The following is a 24,578-nucleotide window of genomic DNA, read 5'->3' on the forward strand; positions in this document are numbered from 1 at the left end:
TCTTCCTCCACTTTATATGGGATGCCGCCACAGCATGGCCTGACAAACGGTGCGTCGGTGCGCACCCGGGATCCAAACCTGGGCTGCCAGCGATGGAGCCCATGCACCTAACTGCTACGCCACGGGGCCGGCCCCTCTTTGACCGTATTTGCTTCACTTTTTCCCCCAACTTTTTTAAAAATATAGTCATGCACTGAATGACGACATTTCTGTCACCGACGGACAGCATATCCTACTGTAAGATTAGTACCACATGGCCTAGGGGTGTAGAAGGCTAGACCATCTAGGTTTGTGTAAGAACACTAGATGATGTTCACACACATGATGAAACTGCACAATGACGCATTTCTCAGAATGTATCCCCGTCATTAAGCGAAGCAAGACTTTAAGAAATCTGTGTATGTCCACAGAAGTTAGTCACAGATGTAAACATCACTTATTGTATGTGGTGGCAGGAAAGAAGTTGATTGTAGTTTTGTGCAAACGAGAAAGTGAGAAGTTTCACCCGTCACTGTTGGGCCCCCAACTCTTTCTGCACTAGGCAACCACGCCGAAAGAACTCACTCTCAATGCAGCAAAAGCTTCCACTGCCTTTTCCAAGATGCAAAGGGAGCTGCTCCAAACATAAACCTGCCTAAACCCCAGAAGGAAGCTATCTTCACCCCCTAGGTCATGCCCAGACTGTTCTCCTCACTGCAGACTCAGATAATGCCGACATGGCAGCTACCGATGAGCCTCTTCCTACTTTTCAGACGTCAAACAGCAAAGGCTTTTAAGTTTCTCTCCCTCACCCAGATCCCCAACACTTCTACCTCACCTCTGAGGCTATCCAGCATCCCTCTGGGGGTATATGTGGGCCCCAGCGTTGCCCAATCAGTGGCAGGTGAAAGGGACTTTTGACCCATCCGGAAGGGAGCAGCTTGTACAGGAGATTACAGAAACCGACGACTCAGTGGATCCACAGCTGTTACCATGACTACCATAAGCCACAATATACAATACTCCTAGACGTGGAAACATTTTCAATAGCATAAGTTCTTAATATCATATAACAGAATAATTAGGAAGAAAAATACCCTTTCAAAATACAGCACGTCATGACCTACCTGAGATGTGTGGGGGGTGAAGCAGGTTCAACTACAAGTGCACGGCAGCAGAGAACCGGCAGTGCCTTTGGCCAACCAAGGCAGCTAAGACTTAGCCTTGGCAAATTCGAAAATACAGAAGAGTATGCTGATCCCAGCAGGCTAGATGTCTTAGAAAGGTGTCACTTTTCTCAGTGAAACTATATCCAGAGAAATTTGACTAATTGATGAACTGATCAGAGAGTCAATGAAAGAAACAAATATTATGCTTTGACATCTACACATGTCAAAACAGCACTTTACACAAAACAAAAAGCCAACTTATGGGGGTTTTTTCATTGTTTTATTTGGGAAAAGTGCTTCTTACAAAAGGGCAGCTGCAAAATACAGAGACCTCTGCAACAATTACTTGTTTTTTCTTAAAGTGAAAGAATGGGTGGATCCAGGAATCAAAGCAGTAGACGGACAAATCAGGAGCATCTCCAAGTTATTTTCAGGAAACAGAGCAACAAAACACAAAGCTAAGATGTCCAGTCAAGGAATTCTTCTAATGACTTAACTAGCTTGTCTCGTGGATTACCACCTCCTCCCCTTTAGTGGAAAAGCGTTACTTATTACTGCAAACCAATTACTCCTAAAAGAAACACTCTAGAAGATCTGAATCACATCTGTCTACCTGCAAAGCTCAGGGATGGAATGATGGAAATACCCACAAAAACAAACCTAAAAACCTGACAACAAAAGCCCTCAAGGAGGACAAAGGTTTGTCAAAAAGTGCCCAGACTGGGAAGGCTGGGAGATCAGAAAACATTAAATACAACTGTGTATCCGAAACCCAGTTTGTCTTAATATATGGGATAACCAGATAGTTTAACCTCTATGGCTAAGCCCATTTCTCTATTTATACAGACAGACAGAGCTAGCATGGCTCTATTAACAGCTACTAATTACTGCGTTGTCCTTTAAGATCTATTTGCCACAATAGGCTGAAACCTCTAAACCGTGTTTTTCCACTAAGGCTAAGAACACTGCATCTATGCAGGGATGAGAAGCTTACCACACACTCACACTCACACATACCAAGCCTATCAGCCCTGGGGAGTCAACTTCCAACTCTGCATTTATTTTATGCCACTATATCTTTCATACGTGTTCTTTCACAACTTTCCTATCACGCTAAACACAGTAAAATTCTCAACACATTCGCACCTGGTTCTGGTTACCCAGTAGTTTTATCACTTGTGTGCAATTAAACAAGAGACCAAAACCACAGAACAAGTGCACAGGGTGGGGGATTACAGTGGAGGGAACAGATATAAAAACAGAGATGTGCAGATTTCACCAGAAACCTCCAGTTTCCACCTCTGCAGTCTGCAGCAGAAAGCTACTTGCCACAGTTCAGATCCTTCATCCATCACCCCTATTCTTGGACCCCAAAGTGGGGCCAATGCTGTTCCTTTTGAGCCTGGGGTCCTCAACATGAGTGTGGGAAGTCCGTAGATGCTACCCTAGAACCGTGAGAATCTGGTTGAAAACAGATGACGCAACAAACCTACACTAACTGTCTGACAGTTAAATTCGTGTTACAAAAAAACTAACTTTAAGATTTATTTTTGTAACTTTTTTAAACAGAGAAAACAACACACTCCTTGGGGAAAGGTGAGGGATTGAGAAGACAGGCCCTGGGTAAAAATTATTACGACAGCACCTGGAGTTGATAGGCCTGCCTAGGAGACACGGGCACTGCCACACCACCACAGGGGACAGCTACTGTCTGAGGCTCAGCAGACCAGTTCACGCGCCACGCAAAGCTGCTATAGATCCAAGTCATAGAAATCTTCCAGCTCATCATGAAACAAGTCCCACTCGTCTTCAGAGTCCGTCAGGTCGTCGTCCCCACCTGCAGCCAAAAGCATAAGCAACATCTCGCCCAGCTCAAAGGTGACAACCTCTTCTTCATCGTTGTCAAAGGGGTTGCTGTTCTCTCTTTCCTCAATGAGCTCCCAGAAGTGGTTCCTTCGTTGGGCCTGTAAAAAACAAGGCCATGATAGGGATGGCACTGTCGAGTAGGATCTTCTATTCTGTTGTTTCTAAGGCAAACCATCCAGCACATCAGAGGGCATGACGAACCAGACTTCTCATTTAGGGTTTCGACTTTACCAATTCCTCCCCTCGGGTTACTCGATGCAAACAGTTTAGGCTAGAGCGTTAAGCATTCTAGTTTCTCCTTTCAAATCCCTCCCAGTTTCCTGAGGTTGGTTTCCTCCTTTAATACTCTAGTCTCACTCCCAGATCTGAGTGTTAATCTTCTCCTTCCCCTACCCCAATCTTTGCAGGACTCAACTGACAGTGTGGTATTTCCCCTCCTTTAAAAAAACAGTGAGAGTTACCCGGTATCTGCTTGATGTTCCCACTTTCTGTCTCTGTGGCTCCTCTCTACGGCCATCAGGGTACGCATGCTTGTAAAAACAGTTCCCTCCAAATGGGCAGCTCCCACGTCCTTCATCAAAATACCTGCACGCCTTGTTGCTGGAAAGGAAAATATCGCAACCCTTATTCACAGTGGATTTCAGGTCTGTATTTGACTATCATCCGGGCTTCCTTTAAACAGGTAGGGATAGAACCAGTATGTATGTTTATAGCCCTCCCAAGGTGTGTTCTTAACCATGTGTGTGCTAATTCATGAAATACTAACTAGAAACAAACACTCTGCTCAAGTCTACGCTGTTTAACCCTTCTAGTCCTGCAGATCCAGCAGAGAGAAAATCTTCTAGAAAGCCCACACACAAGAATACAGGACAACGGTAACATGGACTCAGAATAAGGCGGAACCCCATTCCTGGGGCTTTAGCTGTCAGCAGCAGACTTCATTCTAACACAGTCCCTTGGCATGCACCCCAGGGACTGTGTTATAGCAAGACACATAATGGGTAAGTGTTATCGGGGGTGACAAAATCAACCGTACTGGGAAGTAAAAGAAAGGGCAGGAAGGAGGTAGGAGTATATAATGCAGCACTGTTCTTTTCAAAGTGAACCCAAGCCAAGCTGGGATCTGAGCTTAAGAAAAGGCTGCAGTGCTCATACCTCATTGCCTCCTTGTATTTCTGAATGAGTTTCTGCTTCTCTTCTTTCTCCTCCACCCAGTACTCACTTGGAATGACAAAGTTAGATGTGATCCGGCATTCTGGGCAGGACCTGGGAAACAATGAACAGGCTGCAATGCAAATTCTCCTTTACAGGCCCACTCTTCTTCAAGGACACACCCTGGTGTGTCACCTCCAGATTTAAGACTTAACTGAAAGGCAGGTGGGCATTTCCTGAAAGGGTTCCACACAGTCACACAACTGACCGTTCCTTTTGAGGCACGACAAACTCCTTTACATATGCAATTCAATGGCTAGCCAGTTCATTAAAAAAAAATAACTTAGGTAAAAAAAAACAACAAAAGAAGACATTTCACACAGACTCCTTTTTCTTTCGTTTAAATAAATTTATTTCTTGTAACTTTGCTCTGTTTAGATTATGTAGTTTTTGTTCAGTTATGAGAACAATCTTTAAAGGATGGTGGATTATTGGCTAGCTTAATGGATGGAAGAGGAACGTGGAAAATGTAAAACGTCAGGAAACATACATTCAGAGCTAGATAAGTTTGTTCACTGAGCCTAAACTGGCTAATCCATTAAACACAATCTCCTCAGAAAAAGCACGAAGATTCTACTAACTGATACACAGGGTTTCCTCATTCAAATAAAAGTAGATAACCAACTAACCTAGAAGCTAGCTGAAATACAAACAAGAAATCCCAATTAGAAGAATACCCCAGTTTCAAGATAAAATGCATGCATTAAAATGCGGTCCATCTGGTTGAAAGTTGGCACAAGATACTAAATTCTTCCCCAAAATAGAAAGCACAAACGAAGATTGGGGAGGAGTCTCACTTTATGATCTTGCTCTCAAATTGCTTAGCACTCCTCCACTTGCGAATACACTTGAGACAGTAGGTGTGGTTGCAGTTGGAGAGAATCCCAAAGCGGCGCTCACTGGGGTTGGCTTTCTCATAGACCACCTCCATGCAGATCCCACACACCATGTCCTTACTGCGCTGCACAGCAAATGAGAGCTCCATGTCCTTCTCATGGGCCTCAATGCAAGACTAGAAAGAGGGGAGAGATAAGAGGTGTAATCAAGTCATTGAATAATGAAAGACTTCAACTTGACAGTTAATGACTCATGTTCAGAGAATCAAACAGTCAATTGAAAAGATAATGCTCCAATCTGACATGAAAAGCAGCTTTGTACAGAAGTGAATACAAGAGTACTGACATTCTGGGGCTTTACACTACTATAAAAATCAAACTGAGGACTCAACTTCAGGAACTGAAAAGTTACCCAACCTTCTCTATTCTGCAGCTCAACCCCTGCTGTTATCCATATTAAAGACAGTTTTTTATACTAAGTTTGTTGATTTTCTGGTTTCTACATGGAAAATACAATTAGGAGTAAGGCCCTAATTTACAACCTGTCAGAAATAAGGGTGAAGGAAACTAAAATTTATTAGATGAATTATTATTATTATTGCCAGGCACATAATTTTCACAGTAAAAGAAACAAAAAACCCCAGCTTTATTGAGATATAACTCACCACGTAACTCATTCCTTTAATTAACGGTTTTTGGTATATGCACAGAGCTGTGCAGCCATCATCACAGTCAACAGAACATTTTCATCACCCCAAAGAGAAACCTCAGACTCATAGTAGTCACTCATTTCCCCGTAAACCCCTCAGTCCTAGGCAACTACTAATCTGTGGATTTGCTAATTCAGGACATTTCATAGAAATATGTGGCCTTTTGTGACTGGCTTTGTTCACTCAGCACATTTTTAAGGTTATCTATGTTGTAGAAAGTATTAGTACTTCATTTCTTTTTATTGTTGAGTAATATTCTGCTGTATGGACAGACCACGATTTATCTATCCTTCATCAGATGATGGACATTTCAGTTGTTTCCACTTTGGGGCTACTATGAATAATGCTGCCATGAACATCCATGTACAACTTTTTGTGTGGATATCATGTGCTTTTTATTTTAATTGAGGTATAATTGACATAACATTACATTAAACATACTTTTTTAATCTCTAAGAAACATGCTAACTGTAGGAAATGCAAAAAAGCAATAGAAAAGTCAACCATAATCCCACATAACCACAACATTTTAGTATATTTTCTATTTTTTTTATCTTTTTCCTAAACCTTTTTTTAACAATCCTCAGAGGTAGGCAGTACTATCCTCAATATATAGATGAAAGACCTAGGGATTTAACCTGCCTAAATTCACAGCCAATATGAGGTGAAGGTGGATTCAAACTATGTCTACCTTATACCATGCTTCACCCCAACAACAAAATTAACTTTTATTAAGCAGAGATATCAGAGATCAGAAGGAAAATTTGCTCCACTAAATATAAGGTTTGTGATAAGGTCTTCTCAAAAAAAATTTATGCTGCAAATGGGCTTAAAACCATGGTCTGAAACCCTCATTTGTTGCTGTTGGGAATGTAAAATGGTGTGGTCACTGTGGAAAAAGTTTGGCAGCTGCTCAAAATGTTAAGCACAGAGTTACCATATGACCCAGCAACTCTATGCCAAGACAAATTAAAAGATTATGTCCTTAAAAACTTATACATGAGCGTTCGTGGCATAATTCATAATAGCCAAAAGGTGATCCAAACGTCCATCAACTAACAAATGGAAAAATAAAATGTGGTACAGCCGTACAGTGTATTATTATTCAGCCATAAAAAGGAATGAAGTACTGACACACACTACAACATGAATGAACCTTGAACATATGTATGCTATTTTAGCCAGTCACAAAAGGCAACATATATGATTCTATTCATATGAAATGTCCAGAATAGGTAAATCCACGGGGACAGGAAGTAGATTAGTTGTTGCCAGGAGCTGGAGCAGGGGTAGAATGGAGAGTAATGGTGCTCATGGGTATGAGGTTTCTTTTTGGGATGATGAAAATGTCCTAAAATTAGACAGAATAGTGATAATGGTTGCACAACTCTGTAAATATACAAAAAAACAATGAAATGCGCATCTTAAAAAAGTAAATTGTATAGAATGTGAATCTCAGAAAAGCTGTTATTTAAAAAGAGAAGAGAAAAAGGAAAAAAGCACATAGTCTGGGGTTCTGAAAGCATGATTTCTTGATAAAGCATATGAGAAGCCCAGGAAAGAAAATATCCCTACTTACTGATAACCATTCAATTCACCAAATGTTTCTCTGAAACGAACCCACAATGTTGTGAAAGGGAAAGTATAGTTCTCACACCTATTAATGTAATATCTCCCTAAAGACTTACTTTTATATGTTGTGATCTCTGGGCAGCATCCATTGGATGGAGGACCTGCAGCCCACACATATCACATGAGTCTCCATGGAGATACACACAGTTCTCCCCATAGCGGCACTCTCCCACTGCAGCATAGGGGCAAAGCTGCTTCTTTGCTTCCACTGCAGTTTGCTCTTTCTCTGATTCTTCCTTGGTCACTGAGCCCTGCAGGGGTGCTTCAGTGCAGGAAGGGGCAGCTGAAAATGTTTAAGAGGGTGGTAAAGGTCCAAAAGGGATAAGGCAGATATATGAACTACAAGGTAACTGAGAACCTAACTGAAAAGAAAAAATAAAAAGAACTTCAATTAAACTCCAAAACAGTCTATTGAGCTAATTCCCTAACTCTTGAAGAAACGAATTTTTTCTAATGTTAATATTTCCAAGATTAGGCTTGTTAAAAAAAAAAGCTTTTTATGTATTTCTTGTGCTAATATACTGATTAAAGAAGAGAGCCTTCAGTTTTTCAAAACATTCTAAATTCATTACTATTTGGATTCAAAAAGTTTCTTTCACTCCATCTGTAAGTCTTGGGTAATCCAATTTAGAGTTTTAAGATTAGGCTAAATATGAAGATTGGAAGCAGGAAGTTTGTGAAAACTCAGCTAATTGATGAACTACTGTCTAGCCCTCTCACTTGTTTTTATTCTTAAAAATACTCACTCCGGCCACAGTAGGGCTGCCCAGGAACAAACTCAATGGCGTTCACCCAGTCTTCTGAACCCGCTCCTACAGTCGCAAAGTTTGAATTTCTTGACTCAGCTTCGCCCATATTCATTTCAACAATCGGTCCAACTACTGATGAGAGACTTGAGGAAGCAGCAAGGGATGATTTTGCATTTAGATCTGTAGCAGTTACTTCTTCCTGTTTCAATGGCTTGCTATGTTCATATCTAAAAAAAATTTAAAAGTCAGCAGTCACTGTCTAACCAGAAGCCTCTAGATGGAATCTATATATTCCCTAACCCTGTCCCTGGGTTCTTTCCAAACTACTGCACATGTGAATCACCTGGGGAATTGTTAAAAGGCAGGTACCTAATTTCTAAGTCTGGAGTGGAGCCCATGATTCTGCATGTTTAACAAGCTCCCACATGATGCTAATACTGCTGGTCCAGGGACCACACTTTCAGCAGCAAGGCCATAGACCAGAAGTCAGCAAACTTTTAAAGGGTCAAAGACATAAATAGCATAGGCTTTGTAGGTCGTTGTCAGCATTACAACTATTCAACTCTGCAACTGTAGTTCAAAAGCAGCCATAGAGTTTATTTATTTTTTATTTTATTTTATTTTTTTGTGAGGAAGATCAGCCCTGAGCTAACATCTGCCATTTGCTGAGGAAGACTGGCCCTGGGCTAACATCCGTGCCCACCTTCCTCCACTTTATACAGGACACCACCACAGCACAGCTTGACAAACGGTGCGTCGGTGCGCGCCCGGGGTTCCGAACCGGCGAACCCCGGGCCGCGGCAGCAGAGCGCTCTCGCACTCAACCACTTGCACCACAGGCCGGCCCCTAGGCTTTATTTAAATGACTATGCGTGGCTGTATTCCAATAAAACTTTCTTTACAAAAACAGCCTTTGGCCAGGTTTGGCCTACAGGCCATAGTTTGCCCACTCTGCTGTAGACCATCTATTTTACCCTCAAATTCCACTCTAATCAGGAGTTTCAGATAGTTGACAATCTACAGTTCCCATGGCAACTCTACTAAAAACACTGTGAGGCCAAAATTGACTGACTAACCAAAGCAGGGCTGACACTCAAATTCAACAAGTAGAAATGTGAAACATTTTACCAACACATAAATTAAAATGCTCGCAATAATAAAAGCGAGAGACAGTATTTACAAAATATACAATATGTATTTTCTTTTCCTATATCCATTCATTCATTTAATTACTTCCATTTCCAAATTCTTACCCTAAACCTTTTCTCATTTCTTTTCATCTGTACAATGATCATTAAACCACATCTCCAAATATAGAAAAAACTATTTCCTTCAAGAAGCAACTTTCTGCCTGAGAAAATCCTCACAATTCTTTGAGCATTTTATGTTGAGAGATTCATTCAGACAATAAATTAATAACGTATGTAGTAAATCTAAACTATTATAACATAGTATGTAGCATATAGCTAGCAGTTCATGTAATTAATTAATTAATTAATTGGACAATACTAACCATGGGTCATCTGTGTTATAAGTGTCTTACACTTCTATCTAAAAAAAGAGTAAAACTTAACTAAAGACTGTCCTTTAGCTTATGGCAAACATTTGCTGAGCTGGTCTTTCTCATTCTATTATATTATCTCAAAGCTTCAGATTCCTACCCTAAAGCATCAGGTAACCTACTCTGGCTTTGCAGTACAAGTAATCTGAGTATCCTGCTATCGGCTACAAAAACCCAATGCATTTTATTCCACAGACTGGTACCACACAAGCTGAAGGATGAGGGGAAGGACTGTCATGAATATGCTCTATCACTCGTACCATCGCACTTTACAGTCAAAAAGTTCTCAGGAAATGTTCTTTCATCATTTTAGAGAGGATGTAGATGTTGTAACTGTCAAATAAGTGGTGTTCTAAGTCTAAGGTGACTCTAAGGCTGCTCTGTACAACATGGCAGCCAGTGGCCACATCTAGCTATTTATACTTAACATTTAAAACTCAGTTGCATGGTCCTTGCACTAGCCACACTTTCAGGTGTTCCACAGCCACACGCAGCTAGCAGTTACCACATTAGACGGTGGGATAGAGAGCATTTCCATTATCGCACAAAGTTCTATTGGACAGCACTGCTCTGAAGCTTATTTTAGAGCGATAGGGAACCTTAGAAATCTAGTCTCAAATCCTCACTTTTCAGATTAAGTAATTCCCTGGTTTGAAAGGGAATTTCAGAAAAATATCTTAATTACTTTCACAGCCTTTAAGCTAGAAAAGAACCCGGGCTTTGGAATTAAGACAGGCTTCAATTTAAAATGCCAGTTCCACCAACAAAGAAAGCCTTCAGGACTTTGGGAAAGTTTTAAATGATTAGATAAAAATTAAATGTCAAGATGCATAAAGAGTCTAAGAAATAGATATGACACCCATATTTTAACTCTCTTTCTTTCTTCTTTGCTATATTCATTTTAAGGATTTCAGGGTAACCGACTCAAAAAAATACTTAATAGGACTCGAATGCTCATCACCATCTAATTATGAAATTGCAAATATTATGAAGTTTTTGAAAGGGGTGCATTTTGGTTTTAAAGTAAATTTATCAAGGAATCAACAAGGCATAATAAAATTTTTGAAAACACAGAATATTAGCTAGAAAAGTTCACATTTGTAAATAAATGAAATTTTCTTGTTTTCAAATATTCTAGTTCTACGGTCCTAGAAGAATCTGTTTTAAGAGTAGACTAAAAAATTGGGATAAACACACTCAAACAGTTAATTTCTTTGATCAACACCTAGTAATAAACATCTACCATGCATTAAGAACTGGACGATACACTGAGGAGCCAAATATGAATAAAACAAGGTCCCTGCTATCAAACGAGAATCTATTTTGAAAACTAACTTTTTAAATTAAATTATTCTAGAAAAAGAATAGTACATCAAATAAAAACAACTTTATTCTAAGGGATTATATATTGAGGGGCAGATATAGAATTTAAGTTTAGAGAAAACCATTAAAGAACATATGTTCTCAAATCTGCCTACTTAGGCAGTTATTCCCTTAGTGCACAGTAGATCTATATAAAATATGCTTCTGAAGTGAAGATTTGTGAGTAAACACTAGGAAACATAAAGTACAAATAAGAAAAAACTAATAAAGCAGGACTCCCATTCTGAAAGATGTTTACTAAAGAATATGGCTCAGTGAAGTATGGACCTCCTTAAGAGCAGGGATCAGCCAACTATGACCCTGGGGCCAAATCCTACTAGAGCTAAGAATGGTTCTGCCATTTTTAAATGGTTGGAAAAAAGATCATTTTATGACACATGAAAATTATATGAAATTCAAATTTCGGTGTCCCAAAATAAAGTTGCATTGGAACGTGGCCACATCCATTAGCTTATGTATTATCTATGGCTGCTTTTGCGCTACAAGACACTGTATGGCCTGCATAATGAAAAATATTTATTCTCTGGCCATGTAGAGAAAAAGTTTGTCAACTCCTGCTTAAGAGGATTCTCACGTCTATTCGATTCACAGTCAATGACACTGGCTTTGTTATAGTTATTAAATTAATTCTTTAATGGATTATCACAGAATCGCTGACCCTTTTAGTCAAAGTGTTAAGTAACAAATAATGCTGAGCCAGCCCTAAAACTAATATTGAGCTTTTCTTTCACATCTTGCAAAGAATACTTTGATATAGTATCAATTTCTATCTAAGGAAGTTTAATCAATCTTTCTTCTGGCTCTAAGCAAAAGCCAGACATTTTTCCCTCTGGTTGGCTTGCAACTCCCCATCCCCAATCGTTCCAAGGTTTGATATCTGCCTTTAAAGATTTTCTTTCTTTTTTTTTTTTTTTGGTGAGGGAGATCAGCCCTGAGCTAACATCCGTGCTAATCCTCCTCTTTTTGCTGAGGAAGACCGCCTCTGAGCTAACATCTATTGCCAATCCTCTCCTTTTTTTCTTCCCCAAAGCCCCAGTAGATAGCTGTATGTCATAGTTGCACATCCTTCTAGTTGCTGTATGTGGGACGCGGCCTCAGCATGGCCAGAGAAGCGGTGCGTCGGTGCGCGCCCAGGACCAAACCCGGACCAAACCCGGACCACCAGTAGCGGAGCACACGCACTTAACCGCTAACCCACAGGGCCGGCTCCTGCCTTTAAAGATTTTAATTCAGCAGGTCCACAGGGCAAAATCCCTCCAAAGGAAGCAAGATCTACCACAACAATGGTTGTCAACCAAGGCACTGCGGCCCCTGTCTCCAGGGGCTGTTCAGAAACACTGGGAGTTCTACCAGCATTTAGTGGGCGCAAGCAAAGGTGGCTAGATGGCCTGCAATGTGCACAACAGTCCCGGGCGATGAAGGACTGGCCTCCCTAAACAACACTGCTATCATTATGAAACACTGACGCAGCAACACTTCTGAACAGTTGGAACTAGGATGTTATCTTTCTTTATAAACTATTCCCTCTATGAGAAGTTAAAGTATTTGAAATCCCTGGGCACGGGCCAAGTTGTATAAAAAGATCCCTGCATAGTAAGAGTGAAAAGTAGGTTTAAGTCCCCAAGTATAATTATTTTTTTTTTAGGAAGATTAGCCCTAAACCAACATCTGGTGCCAATCTTCCTCTTTTTGCTGAGGAAGATTGGCCCTGAGCTAACGTCTGTGCCCATCTTCCTCTATTTTATGTGGGACACCTGCCACAGCATGGCTTGATAAGCAGTGCGTTAAGTCCGTGCCAAGGATCTGAACCTGTGAACCATGGGCCGCTGAAGCGGAGCATGTGAACCCAACTGCTATGCCACTGGGCCAGCCCCCCAAGTATAATTTTAACAAGAAAAGTCTTAGAACAAGGCCCTCCATAAGATTCCTTCTTTAGCTAGTCTATAACCAAGCTTTTAATAATCACCTATATCAGCCTGTCCCAAACAGTTACCACCAACTTTCCTTTCAGGAAGACCATTAGTACACAGGTTTCCCTAACTCCTTTCACTTTCCTAAAAGCTCTAAACCCAGCTCAAATCAGAATCATTTCCCAAAGAGGGAGCTGTATCCTTACTATAAAGAAAACCAAACAGGAAGAAAACAAAAACAAAAACAGTTCATCTCCCTAAATGTCAGAGCCTCACCAAAAGAGGGCACCTACCTCACTCCCTGGCCTTCAACCTCGGTCTCCCACAAGGAAGCCCACTGAACACAGGGTTATGCTGAAGATGGGCTTCTATACTTACTCCCAAGGAGAACACGGAATGCCATGTGGGGCTGGCAAAGCTACCTGAAAAATAAGCTGATTAACACAGAGCCCAGGCCTTAGCTCAGATTTCTTCAATTTAACTGTATTTCCCATTCATTCCACCTATGTGGCCCAATCACATGAGCACTTCTGAAACAAGAGGCTCGTCTGTTAACCAGCCACACTTTTCCTCATTCTGTCACATAGTCTATCGTCCACACCTCTCTTCTGGGCACCTCAGAGTTTGTCTCCACTCTCATCAATATTCAATTCCCCTCTCCCTAAACATAGTTTACAAGGATTCCCAATTGAATAACTAGTCAAGGAGCCCATGTCCCCTACAATTAAGTTGGTCTAGAAAACCTACAGAGACCATCCTACTCTAAAGAATTGCTCACTCACAGTAGGGAGTTCTAGCAACTCTTCCCCCACTTTAATACTGTGACTGCAAAAGACATATCTGGGTTTTTTGTTTCTGCTTTTTTTTGAGGAGAGAGTCACGGTGTCATTTTTTTTCCTTTCCAGCAATATTGCAATAGAAAAATTAGCATAGAGCAAAATGACTGACTACTAAACTCAGTTATCAGCGGATCCATTTCTGAGCTCCTACAGTCACGTGAAAAGGATCTTTTTCCTTTTCTCTATCCTTACTAGATTTCCTAGTAAAACAGATGTGGAATGACCTAACATTAATAGCCTACCCAGCAATAATCTCTTAGTCTTTTGAACTCTAAACATATGAACCCAATAGTTCTGATAATAGGACACTAAAATTGCTATGACATTGCCAAAATGTCTTACCTAGTATGATGGTTTAATGTATGTCCAAAATTCTTTAACACTCCTCCCTTCAAAAGATGGAGCCCAATCTCTCCCCCCTTGAACATGCACTGGACTTAGTGACTTGCTTGTAATAAACACAATATAGTGGAAGTGACAGTGTGTGACTTCTGAGACTAGGTCATAAAAGGCATTGTTGCTTCCTCCTTGCTGTCTCTCTTGAATCACTTGCTATGGGGAAAAGCTGGCTGCCAAGTGTGAGGGCACTAAAGCAACCCTCAGGAAAGGTCCATGCGGTGAGGAACTAAGGTCTCCCGCCAACAGTGTGTGAGTCAACCATCTTATAAGCGATCCTCCTGCCCTCATCAAGACTTCAGATGATGGCAGCCTGGGCTGAAATCTTGACTACAATCTCTTTTGAGAGTCTCTGAGCTAGACCCACCCAGCTAAGCCATTCCCAGATTTCAGAGGCCCAGAAACTAGGAGATAATAAATGTTTACCGTTTTTAAGCTGCTAAATTTCGGGGTAATTTGTTTAACATCAATAGATAACTAATATACGGAGATATTTCCTGAACTGGGAAGATAAAGAAAAGCTCTACCCAATTTTCAAGCACAACCCGCTATTGCTGATTGCAATTTAAAAGGATTATGGTACCAATTCAATGGATAATGATAGAGATTACTTAATAACTAATCCCTCTTGTTCTCTAACATTCTGAGGTAGATACTAGAGACATGCCTGAAGCATTTTCCCTAAATTTTAGCTTAAAATTAGTCTTGGGGGCTCGGGGTTCAGGAATGTTTAGCTGGAATGACAAGATCTCTTAACTAGTAACCTATTACACTATTCCAAATGCCTGCGATTCCATTTTCTCTCCATAATTCATGTTAATAGAAAACAACTGAAACTAGTCCTGTTTGGTCAAATACGCCCCTCATTCTTGGTCTTGAAAAGAAAATGCCACATACAAACATACCTTCACCACACCCTATCCCTAGGTTTGCAGAAGTTGCTCCTCAAGCATTAAGTAAACTTAGGCTTGTATTACAAACTCATGTTTTATTTTATTTATTTATTTATTTTTTGTGAGGAAGATCGGCCCTGAGCTAACATCTGCCAATCCTCCTCTTTCTCCTAAGGAAGACTGGCCCTGGGCTAACACCCATGCCCATCTTCCTCTACTTTATATGGGATGCCACCACAGCATGGCTTGCCAAGTGGTGCGTCGGTGCGCACCCAGGGTTCTGAACCGGCAAACCCCGGGCCGATGCAGCGGAGCGCACGGACCTAACCACTTGCGCCACCGGGCCGGCCCCCAAACTCATGTTTTAAATATGTAATAATACTTCTCTCCAAGGGAGAGATTTCTGTCAGTGTACCAACATTCCTAAGGAGTACTTTACAAAGCATTATTTTAAATCTATTGTTTATAAAGCTATTAGAATTACGTATTTTGCTCTCATTTTTTCCCCCAATCCATCCCTGAACAAAGCTGACTTATAAACAAATTCTTACCTGCAGCGGTCTCCATAAATACAGTACCCTCGCTGAAAATACTTGCACACTACTCCATAGGGACTGTCAGAGAGGTCATGCGAGTAGCGACAGTTATCTCCTTCCTTACAAACCCCATGCATGAAATACCTGTGAGACAAAGAACCATAAAGTTAGATTAAAAAAGACTAAAGCCAGTGTTCAAAGAATTCATGACCAATATATTCTACCAGTAGTATACCAGTACTGTATACTAGTAATATATTCTACTATTATATTCTACACAAACATGTGAAATGAACACAAAGAAAGTAGAACCAGACTGTATGACCATAAAATTACCCATTACGATAGCACAGGAAGGCTGCCTATAGATACAAGCACTAATTTAGACGTCGACTTTGAGGTCATCATTAACCTTGTCTCTGCAGGTTAAGTCTGACCACTGTTCTCATTTTACAGTCCTAGAGCAGTAACTTCTTGTTTTCCGCTAACTTTAGCCATAATGGCAGCTCTATCTGTAAAAAAATCACAGATGAAGCAAGAAACAACGTCGATCAGAACAGGTCAGACTACTGTATGTGTTTCACTTCTTCAAGAAACCATTTTAATTCTTTAAAAGCCACATGTGAAAATACAAGAAAAATCTGCTGCAAAAGTAGAGGCAAAGGGAAATCACTTTATGTCCTTTGTTTAGCAGACTTTTGTTCCTTTGCCTTAAAGGATCACATGTGTACCTAACTAGCTGTTTCCAAAAACAAAGTATTAAAATATGACTCAGTAGTTTCTAAGAGGACCTGGACCAGCAGCAGCAGCACCTGGGAATTTGCTAGAAATGCAAATTTTGAAACCCTACCTCAGACCTAATTTGGAAACTGGGGGATGGGAGGTAGCAGCAATCTGCATTTCCTCTAAGTAACTGCAGATTAGGGAAGTGATAAGGGTCTTATTTTTTGTAGATAACCCTGTTCCTATAAAGTGAGTAGAATCACCACCACCCCACTCTCCCATCACTGACTTCTGTCAGGGTTCATTTTTTAATTCTTTGGTCCTTTATTGGTCTCCTTCTCTTGAGCAGGGTTATGAAGATTTAACTTTGGCAGGCCACAACTCCTCAAATATGCACCTACGTACAGCTGGTAGAGAGTAAGGGAAAAGCACCTATTTCCAGGGTGTAAATGTGGTTGACTTGTAGGGGACACCGCTGTATCCAACAGTGTCACACAGTTATCTAGAGATGGTAGGTAGAACAGCAGGAAGTCGCCCAATGATCTGAATGATATTGTGGGAGATCAAGATTTGGCCACCCTGAAATATATCTCTTTACCTTGATTGTTTTTTCTGATGGACATTTGACCTCCCTTGATTGTTTTTTCTGATGGACATTTGACCTCCCCCACTAACTGCCTAAAGAATTTGACATAGTAACTCCTTCCTGGAACAGATCTTCTATCTGATGGCTGTAATATAATGTAAAATAGATGCTACAATAGAAAAGGCACCTACAAGCCCATCTTATCGGAAGTTCTGTCTCTCTGGCCACATTCTCTGGATGGCCCTGCAGGAGTTGCCAGACAAACATTTACATTTATAAGGGAAATCTCCATTTGTAAAGGTATCTCCCTCTCTATATCAGGAAGAGGGGGGATGACCTCATTTCTAGAAACTTATCAATGTGGAAGGTGAGGCCTTAAATCTGCATAATAACCTTACTCTTGTTTACTGTGCTTTAATGGTAATCTCCTGTAACTGACACCCCCCACCCCCAACGTGCTCCTTTGTCTTTAACTGAAGATGGTATTTAAGAGGAGAATTTCTGCTATTGTGTTGAGAAACACAGTGTCCCTGGTTTCTCCCATGTATACATGTTATTAAACGTGGTATTATTTTCTCCTGCTAACCTGTCTTGTTAATTATTTGGCCAGCCATAAGAACCTTAAGGGAAAGGGCAGAGGGGGATTCTCCCTCTTCCCCTACAATATACAGAAAAATATTTACCTAAGGAGCCTTGAAGAAGGCTGCCCCAAATTGAAATGTGAAAGGTTCTATTCAGAGATTACCTGCCTTCTATGTTACAAATTAAATGTAAAGAAAGAACAGAACATCTTGGTGGAAACAGTTTATAATTACCAAGATCCTAAAGTGCCCTAGGAATGCAGTCTACAACAAAATACAAGAACATGGTAGGAAGTCAATTTATAACTATAATTAACCTAATTTCAACTGTTAGTAGGTTTAACTTAATCTAAGTCAAGTTTGAACTTTTGCTCAACTACAAGGCTACTTTCTGCAAGCTTTGAAGCTGTTTGAGCGCCACATAACCCAAATTTGAGCTAAACCACTTGTACCAAAAGATAATTTTTAACTGCACAAATGAAGAGATTAACACTTAAAAAAAACACAAGTCAATGATAGTTACATTATAATCACTACAACAGTATAATCATGCTGCTTCAAAGTATCTATAAAAGTATTCCCAGCTAATAAGAGGTTATTCATTTGAAAGAGTGTCACTGTTTGAATACAGGTGTTCACTGTCCCATCCCCAGTGGGGATGTTTTCACTCTCACACTCTAAACACAAGATAAAGGTGTCTATACCTTCAGTATTTCTTTGGGGTCAGTTTGAAATCAGAGATGCATATACTGATACAGTTTTACAGCTTAATAAAGTATCTACCTAGAGATCTCAAGCTGGGAAGGTAGCTCCTAAATCTCGGGCACATCCTTGGAATTTAGGTTTGAGTGTAAATCCTATTTTGCCATGTTCTCATTCATTCCATTGTTGCACTTAGGGTGATCATGCTCCTCATCATGTCAAATTATGTGTTCCACGAATCACCACCTCACAGCTGCTGACCTTCACAGCTGCTGACCTTAACCTTGTTTCCTCAACCAGCTGCTTCAAGGAGCTTAACTTCCTAATACCTGCACTTGAACTTTCTTAGCATTTTTGCAACACCTACACCACTATCACTTTTTGACATCTCTGATGGTAAAAACTGTTCTCTAGAATCCCAAATAACAAAGTGAAAATTAAAGTCAACAAACAAATTAGCTGGCCTATGAGTAGCCTGGCCTATTGGCACTTTTTGGCCAAGAGCACAATAGAGCATATGACCAAGAGTGAAGAGAACCAGGGCAAACTTGGAGATGGGGCTGGAGAGCTAGGGAACAGATTCTGCAGGGCCTTGTAAGCCAAGTTATCTTAAAGCAGTAAGAAACCACTGAAGGATCTGAAAGAAGGAAGTGTTAGAATCAGATTTAAATTTTAAAACACTACATTAAACTACCTTCCAGGTGACCTGTCTTGGCCAACTTATTATATTTACACCTAGGGACTTTAGTTGACCCCAAGTTTCAAGAGACAGCTTGAACACAGCTACAAGAACAGTCAATACAATCAGGTTGCATCAGGAGTAGACACTTTAGAAGTGAGTAGTAATAAAAAGCGCACAGGGGCCGGCCCGGTGGCGCAAGCGGTTAAGTGCTCACGCTCCGCTGCGGTGGCCCGGGGTTTGCAGGTTTGGATCCGGGCGCGCACTGACGCACCGCTTGGCAAGCCATGCTGTGGCGGCGTCCCATATAAAGTGGAGAACGATGGGCATGGATGTTAGTGCAGGGCCAGTCTTCCTCAGCAACAGAGGAGGACTGGCAGATGTTAGCACAGGGCTGATCTTCCTCACACAAAAAATAAATAAAAAATAAAAAGCACACAGGTTCAGAATTAGGAAGACTGCTTAAATTCCAGCTTTGTCACTCGCTAGCTGTGTGACCCTCAGGAAGCGATTCCATCTTAGTTTCACCACTCTTTCAGGTTTAAGAACTTAAAAAAAAAAAAAAAAGCAGTAGGAGTGAAGTAACTGCACAGCGTCTTCGCTGTGGTCCTCACGTCTCTCCTTGCACATCTCTACTCTGCCTTGTCAGACCATACTTTGACCACATTTGTTTCTGACCATGCACTGCAAGAGGCACACCTGAACCAGTTAAGCAAGAGTAAGGCAAGCAAGAGGGCAAGAGACCTAGAAGTCATGCCACAAGAAGCAGACAAAGTTAGCATAACCTTTCCCAGCACTATTTCTGACAAAGTGGACACATGTGGGAAGCTACATCACAGAGCTGGCTCAAGATAAGGACTGAGAAACAGAACTATCAGCAATGAAATAAGTTCCTAAGGTCCAGAATGAGCACCAGTGAAGGAATTCAAGCAGACACAAAATCACCTGATACTGCAGACTCAAGAGAAACACTAGAATACAAGCCCTAATTAGTTACTGCCAAACACTAAGCATTATTTTACGCGGCTGTTTGGTGTGGATGGTTTGGGCTTTTGGTTTGTTTTACGTGCCTTTTGTCTCTCAGTGATACTAACACTGCTGGTAGGCCCAGAATTATAAACAGGCCTCACAGTGAAATCCCTCCTTGCCAACCCATCTCTGTGTAAATCTAAGAGATTATGACATGCTAGTGTAAATTATAGCAGATAACAGAAAGAGGAAAAAAGGCAACCCATTCCCAAGAATTTCTTCCCAAAACAAAACCAACCAAAATAAGTGTTTTTGTTTTGTTTTTAAATGCCACCACCAAAGAGCCACCATCGAATTCACCTTGATGCCATTGCCCAGGCCGAGCTTGCCTTCGGTGAAAGGGTGGGCCATTTGATTCCTGAAGTTCCTTCCACCTTGAAGATTCTATGACTCCAAGCAGACATTGTCCAGTAATAAAGATAAATACAATTGACTAGAATCCCACTACTGCTGTGCCTCTTGGAAACCTAAGCATGGTCACCAAGACACAAGAAATCCCAATAGTAGGTTGTGAGGGTAGGATAGAACCTGACAACACCCTCAGAGTACCTCTAGGCACCATAACAACCTCTCTGGGGGTCTAAAGAAATTACAGAATATTAATTAATTTGGCATTTAATCACTCAATCTGGTATGACATTTCTTACTTTGATACTTAATTTCTGATAAGCATATGTACCTTGTTTCTCAAACTAGACTGTAAATTCCTGGTGGTTAAGGACCATGATTTATTCTGCTTTTTATCTCCTACAGTACCTACACACATAATACTTACATATTTAATAAAAATTGTAGAATACAGCCAGGTGTCCTGGTGTATCACAACGCCAGTAGCAAATTAATTGTTCTTTCCCTGGGCTGGATAACTTTTTCAATGCCATCCTTTCAAAAAACACTACATAGTTTGCAAATAATAAACTTCCCTATGGATATCACATCACTTGGACAAAGGCTTTCTGGGAGGATTTCCTTCATTTTTAAGCCATCTTAACTACACTTAAAAAAAAAAGTTTTTGAAAAATCAAAATGAAAAAACACTTGTTTTTGTCTATTATTTCAACTGCTAGAATACACATCTACCATTGTTGAAGCATTCTAATAAAGCAATGTCTCAATTCAAAATCACAATTTGCAAGTTGCAACTTTCTTTACGCACTGTTTTAACCCCCCACACTCCAAGAAACTAGAAGAAGCAATAATAGCATTTCCATTTCATAGTATTCCTCTAATAAAAGATACGAAAAACGGCCTGGTGAGGGCAGCATAATACAGTTCTTCAGGAAAGGTATACTTAGATTTTTCTTAAGCCGCACAAGTAAAACACAATGAGATACAATTTCGAGAGAAATATTAACCAACCAATGCTTATTTACGGAATAACTGAATGAAAATACAGATGATTCTGAGCAATTAAAAACAAATATCCATCATTGAAACAGTTTCTGACTTCTAAGAGGATTATACCCTAAGTGAAAAAAATAGCTTTAGTCCAATTCCTAGATATGAGGAGGAAATAAGCATAAACTCTAGGACACAGCACTATCTTGAATTCTCTTCAAAGAGGGTTTAGCTATCAAACACAAGGAAAATATTTATTTATAATACAGTACTTTCCTGCACTCCCTTTAACGTCAGCACCATGTCTCTCGTGGGTACTAATGCTTATTTACGGAATAACTGAATGAAGTAGTTAGTCCCAGAAAGACATACACATGTTCTAGTAAGTCCTCTGTCTTTGCTAATTTACAGGTGTTTTTTTAAAAAATGAAAGCAGAGGAATCTTACTAATACATATTAAACTGGGTAATTTTAGGTGTGGATTTATCAACACCAATTCAAGCATTTACTGAGTATACCAGGTACTGAGTAAAGCCCCACAGAGACAATGATAAACAAAATACGGTCCCTGCTTTCAGAGAGCTCGGGTCCAGAATAAATAAATGAAGATAACATATTTGATATTCCTCTATTCAACAAGAAAGATTTTTTTAAAGTAGGAGATCATGTTGTACCTAGAACAACTGAAAACAATGTCAAATATTAAAACCCAAGACACATCAACTAACCTGTACTTTTTTTTAAGATCACTGTCTCAAGCAAAAGCTACAGAAAACAAGAACAAAAACTAGCACATCTAACCCTGTATCTTTTGCATAATGCTTCTGCAAAATATCAGATTACTCAGCAATGTAAATTTCTTAAACACATATAACTATTGGTTCACAGGCAAAGAATTCCCACTGGTCCAGAAACGATCTAGGATATTACATTCATTTCAAGATACTAAAGGCACGCAAAGAGGAATGATTAGTTTGCTACTCTTGTTTGGAATTCTGATGATACTGGTGAGGAACTAGAAATGGAGAAACAGAACATGGAAAAGTACCTAAGAGGGGAAAGTAAAGTGTAGAAGTGACTATGAATTCTGTGCAGAGAAGTCAAGTTGGGCTCCCGTTAAAGACACAACAGGATAATAATGAGATAAGGACAGTAACCTCAGGTTGGAGGTGGGTATTCAAGGCTAGACTATATTTAGATTGGAGATGGTGGGTAAAATCTAGGCATTGTATGGCGTTCTTGAAGAACTCACATATTCAAGGAAGATTATTTTCAGTGTATGGAGGTAGATTGCGACAGGCTAGAAAGTTCAGGAATATAAAGGTTACACTAGTTCTTTTAGTTTTAAAACATTCAACTAGCACATATAAATCAACCACAGCATTGTAGAGAAAAGAGAAACAGAGACTCAAATAATTGGTTCCATGAATGGGAACTTTAAAATTCTCATTCCTTGGGATATTGCATTTGATTCCATTCTTAGGACCTACAGATGACCGATAAGAGAAGCTACCTAAAACAGCTTTTATGCTTTTTCCATCTCATTATTAAAAATCAACCTAAGTAAGCTTATCATTCATGCCTTAAATGTACCATATTAAAGGCTGGGAACGCTTCGATCCCGCTGTTAATACTAGGACCGTGAGTTCCGTATATTAGGAATATTTTTTCGTATTTGCATATAAATTATCCCACCCAGGTGAAAACCGGCGTTTCGGTTGGATTTTTGCAACTGAAAGTAAAAGAAAGGCTTCCAGTCACTACCGATCACTTTTTAAAAATCCACGTATCACATCCAATTAAATGCCCTAATCTTATACGTACAGCTCGATAATTTTTTACATGCGTGCGCACAGCCGTGTAACTGCTATCTACTCATCAATTATTTTTTCAAATATTTTCATCTGACACACCACATCAAACCAAACCTCTCTCCTCCGGGAGCGGAGAGGTCTATGACTCCCTTTAGGAGTAAGATGAGAGGATTTCATGAGAGACACATTTTGCCGGGGGAGGAGAACGGCAGCCCGTAAAATGTAAGGCGGCGGAGACGACCCCGGCCGGGCCCTGGGTTCTAAGACAAAGCTCGGAACCGCCCACCCGGATAAACGTACAAAGAAGAAATAACAAAAGCTGCTTCTCGGGGGGGGGGGGGGGGGGGGAGGCGGAGAGCCGCGAGAAGACGTTACAAACGGACCAGCCCGCGGGAGGCCCGGGGTCCAGGCCACCTCGCCGGCACCCGCGGCGGCGTCCCCAGCCCGGCGGGGTCGCGGGGAGGCCGGCTCCAGGCGGCACCATCCGCCCCTTCCCGGACCTGCGGAGCCGGAGGCGGGGGTGGGGACCCGGCGACAATGAGGAGGAGGAGTCAGCCCACCTCTCCTGTGCGCGCCGCTCGCCCGGCGGCCCCGCAGAGAGGCTGCGCGCGCCCGGGCCCGGCGGGGGTTGACGCAGCGCGGGCGGGGAGGCCGCGGCGGCCGCGGGGACGGGGGCGACGGGGGCGACGGGGGCGGCGGCGGCGGCGACACGCCGGCTCCCGCTCCGCCCGCGCCCGGCCGCCGCCCGCCCCTTCCTCCCCGGCCGCGGTCCCCTCCCCGCGCCGGCGCCCGGCCGCGCCGCGTCTCACCTGCAGGTGACCTGTTTGGTCCAGCCGCCGCCGCTGCCGCCGCTGCCGCCTCCCCCTCCCCCCGCCCCCGGGGACGGGGAGGTGACCGCGGGGGTAGGGGTAGGGGAGGCCGCTGCCGCCGCTGCCGCTCCTGCTCCTGATGGTGTGGCTGTTGTTCCGGGAGCTGCAGCCTCCGCCATTACTGTTTATCCCACACAGCAATGGCACCGGAACTTCCGGGATCACATAGTTCCGGGCCGGCCGCGGGGAGAAGGCGGCGAGGCGAGGGGAGGGGGGGGGAGGCCGACCGAGGCGCCGCTCGCTCCCCTCGGCCCCGCGTCGCGTCTCCCAGCGCTCTAGCCGCTTGATCTGCCGGCCGGAGCCGGGGAGCCCGCGGCCCGCCCCCCGCGCCCTCTGATTGGTGGACGAGACAGTCCGCCGGCGAGGGGCGGGGCAGGCCGTCCTCCCCAGGTGGCCACGCCCCCTCCAGGCTCCACCTCCAGGGAACCAAAGTCCCAATTTCCAGAGTGCTGAACCAGAGGAGTACTTCCTAGCAGAGGCTGATGCGGTGGAAGGCGGGGAGGAGGAGATTCGGCACCTAGGCTGGAATCCACACCTCCCCATGTACTGGCTCTGCCAATTACCAGCTGTATGAACTTGACCTAGA

General features: G+C 41.9%; 1 protein-coding gene across 1 annotated transcript; it reads right to left on the reverse strand.

The window, feature by feature from the left end:
• Positions 1 to 1,406: 1,406 nt before the first annotated feature.
• Positions 1,407 to 24,247, reverse strand: MKRN1 (makorin ring finger protein 1). The gene is made up of 8 exons (XM_004430694.3): positions 23,933 to 24,247; positions 15,687 to 15,815; positions 8,151 to 8,380; positions 7,461 to 7,687; positions 5,024 to 5,238; positions 4,170 to 4,280; positions 3,476 to 3,614; positions 1,407 to 3,112 (listed from the first exon to the last, which is right to left on the reverse strand). The coding sequence occupies exons 1-8, from the start codon at positions 24,109 to 24,111 to the stop codon at positions 2,900 to 2,902; spliced, it is 1,443 nt and encodes a 480-aa protein (XP_004430751.1). The 5' UTR covers positions 24,112 to 24,247; the 3' UTR covers positions 1,407 to 2,899.
• Positions 24,248 to 24,578: the final 331 nt, after the last annotated feature.

This window comes from Ceratotherium simum, chromosome 1 (assembly GCF_057802395.1).
Source record: "Ceratotherium simum simum isolate JZ-2026a chromosome 1, ASM5780239v1, whole genome shotgun sequence".
NCBI classification, from domain to species: domain Eukaryota; kingdom Metazoa; phylum Chordata; class Mammalia; order Perissodactyla; family Rhinocerotidae; genus Ceratotherium; species Ceratotherium simum.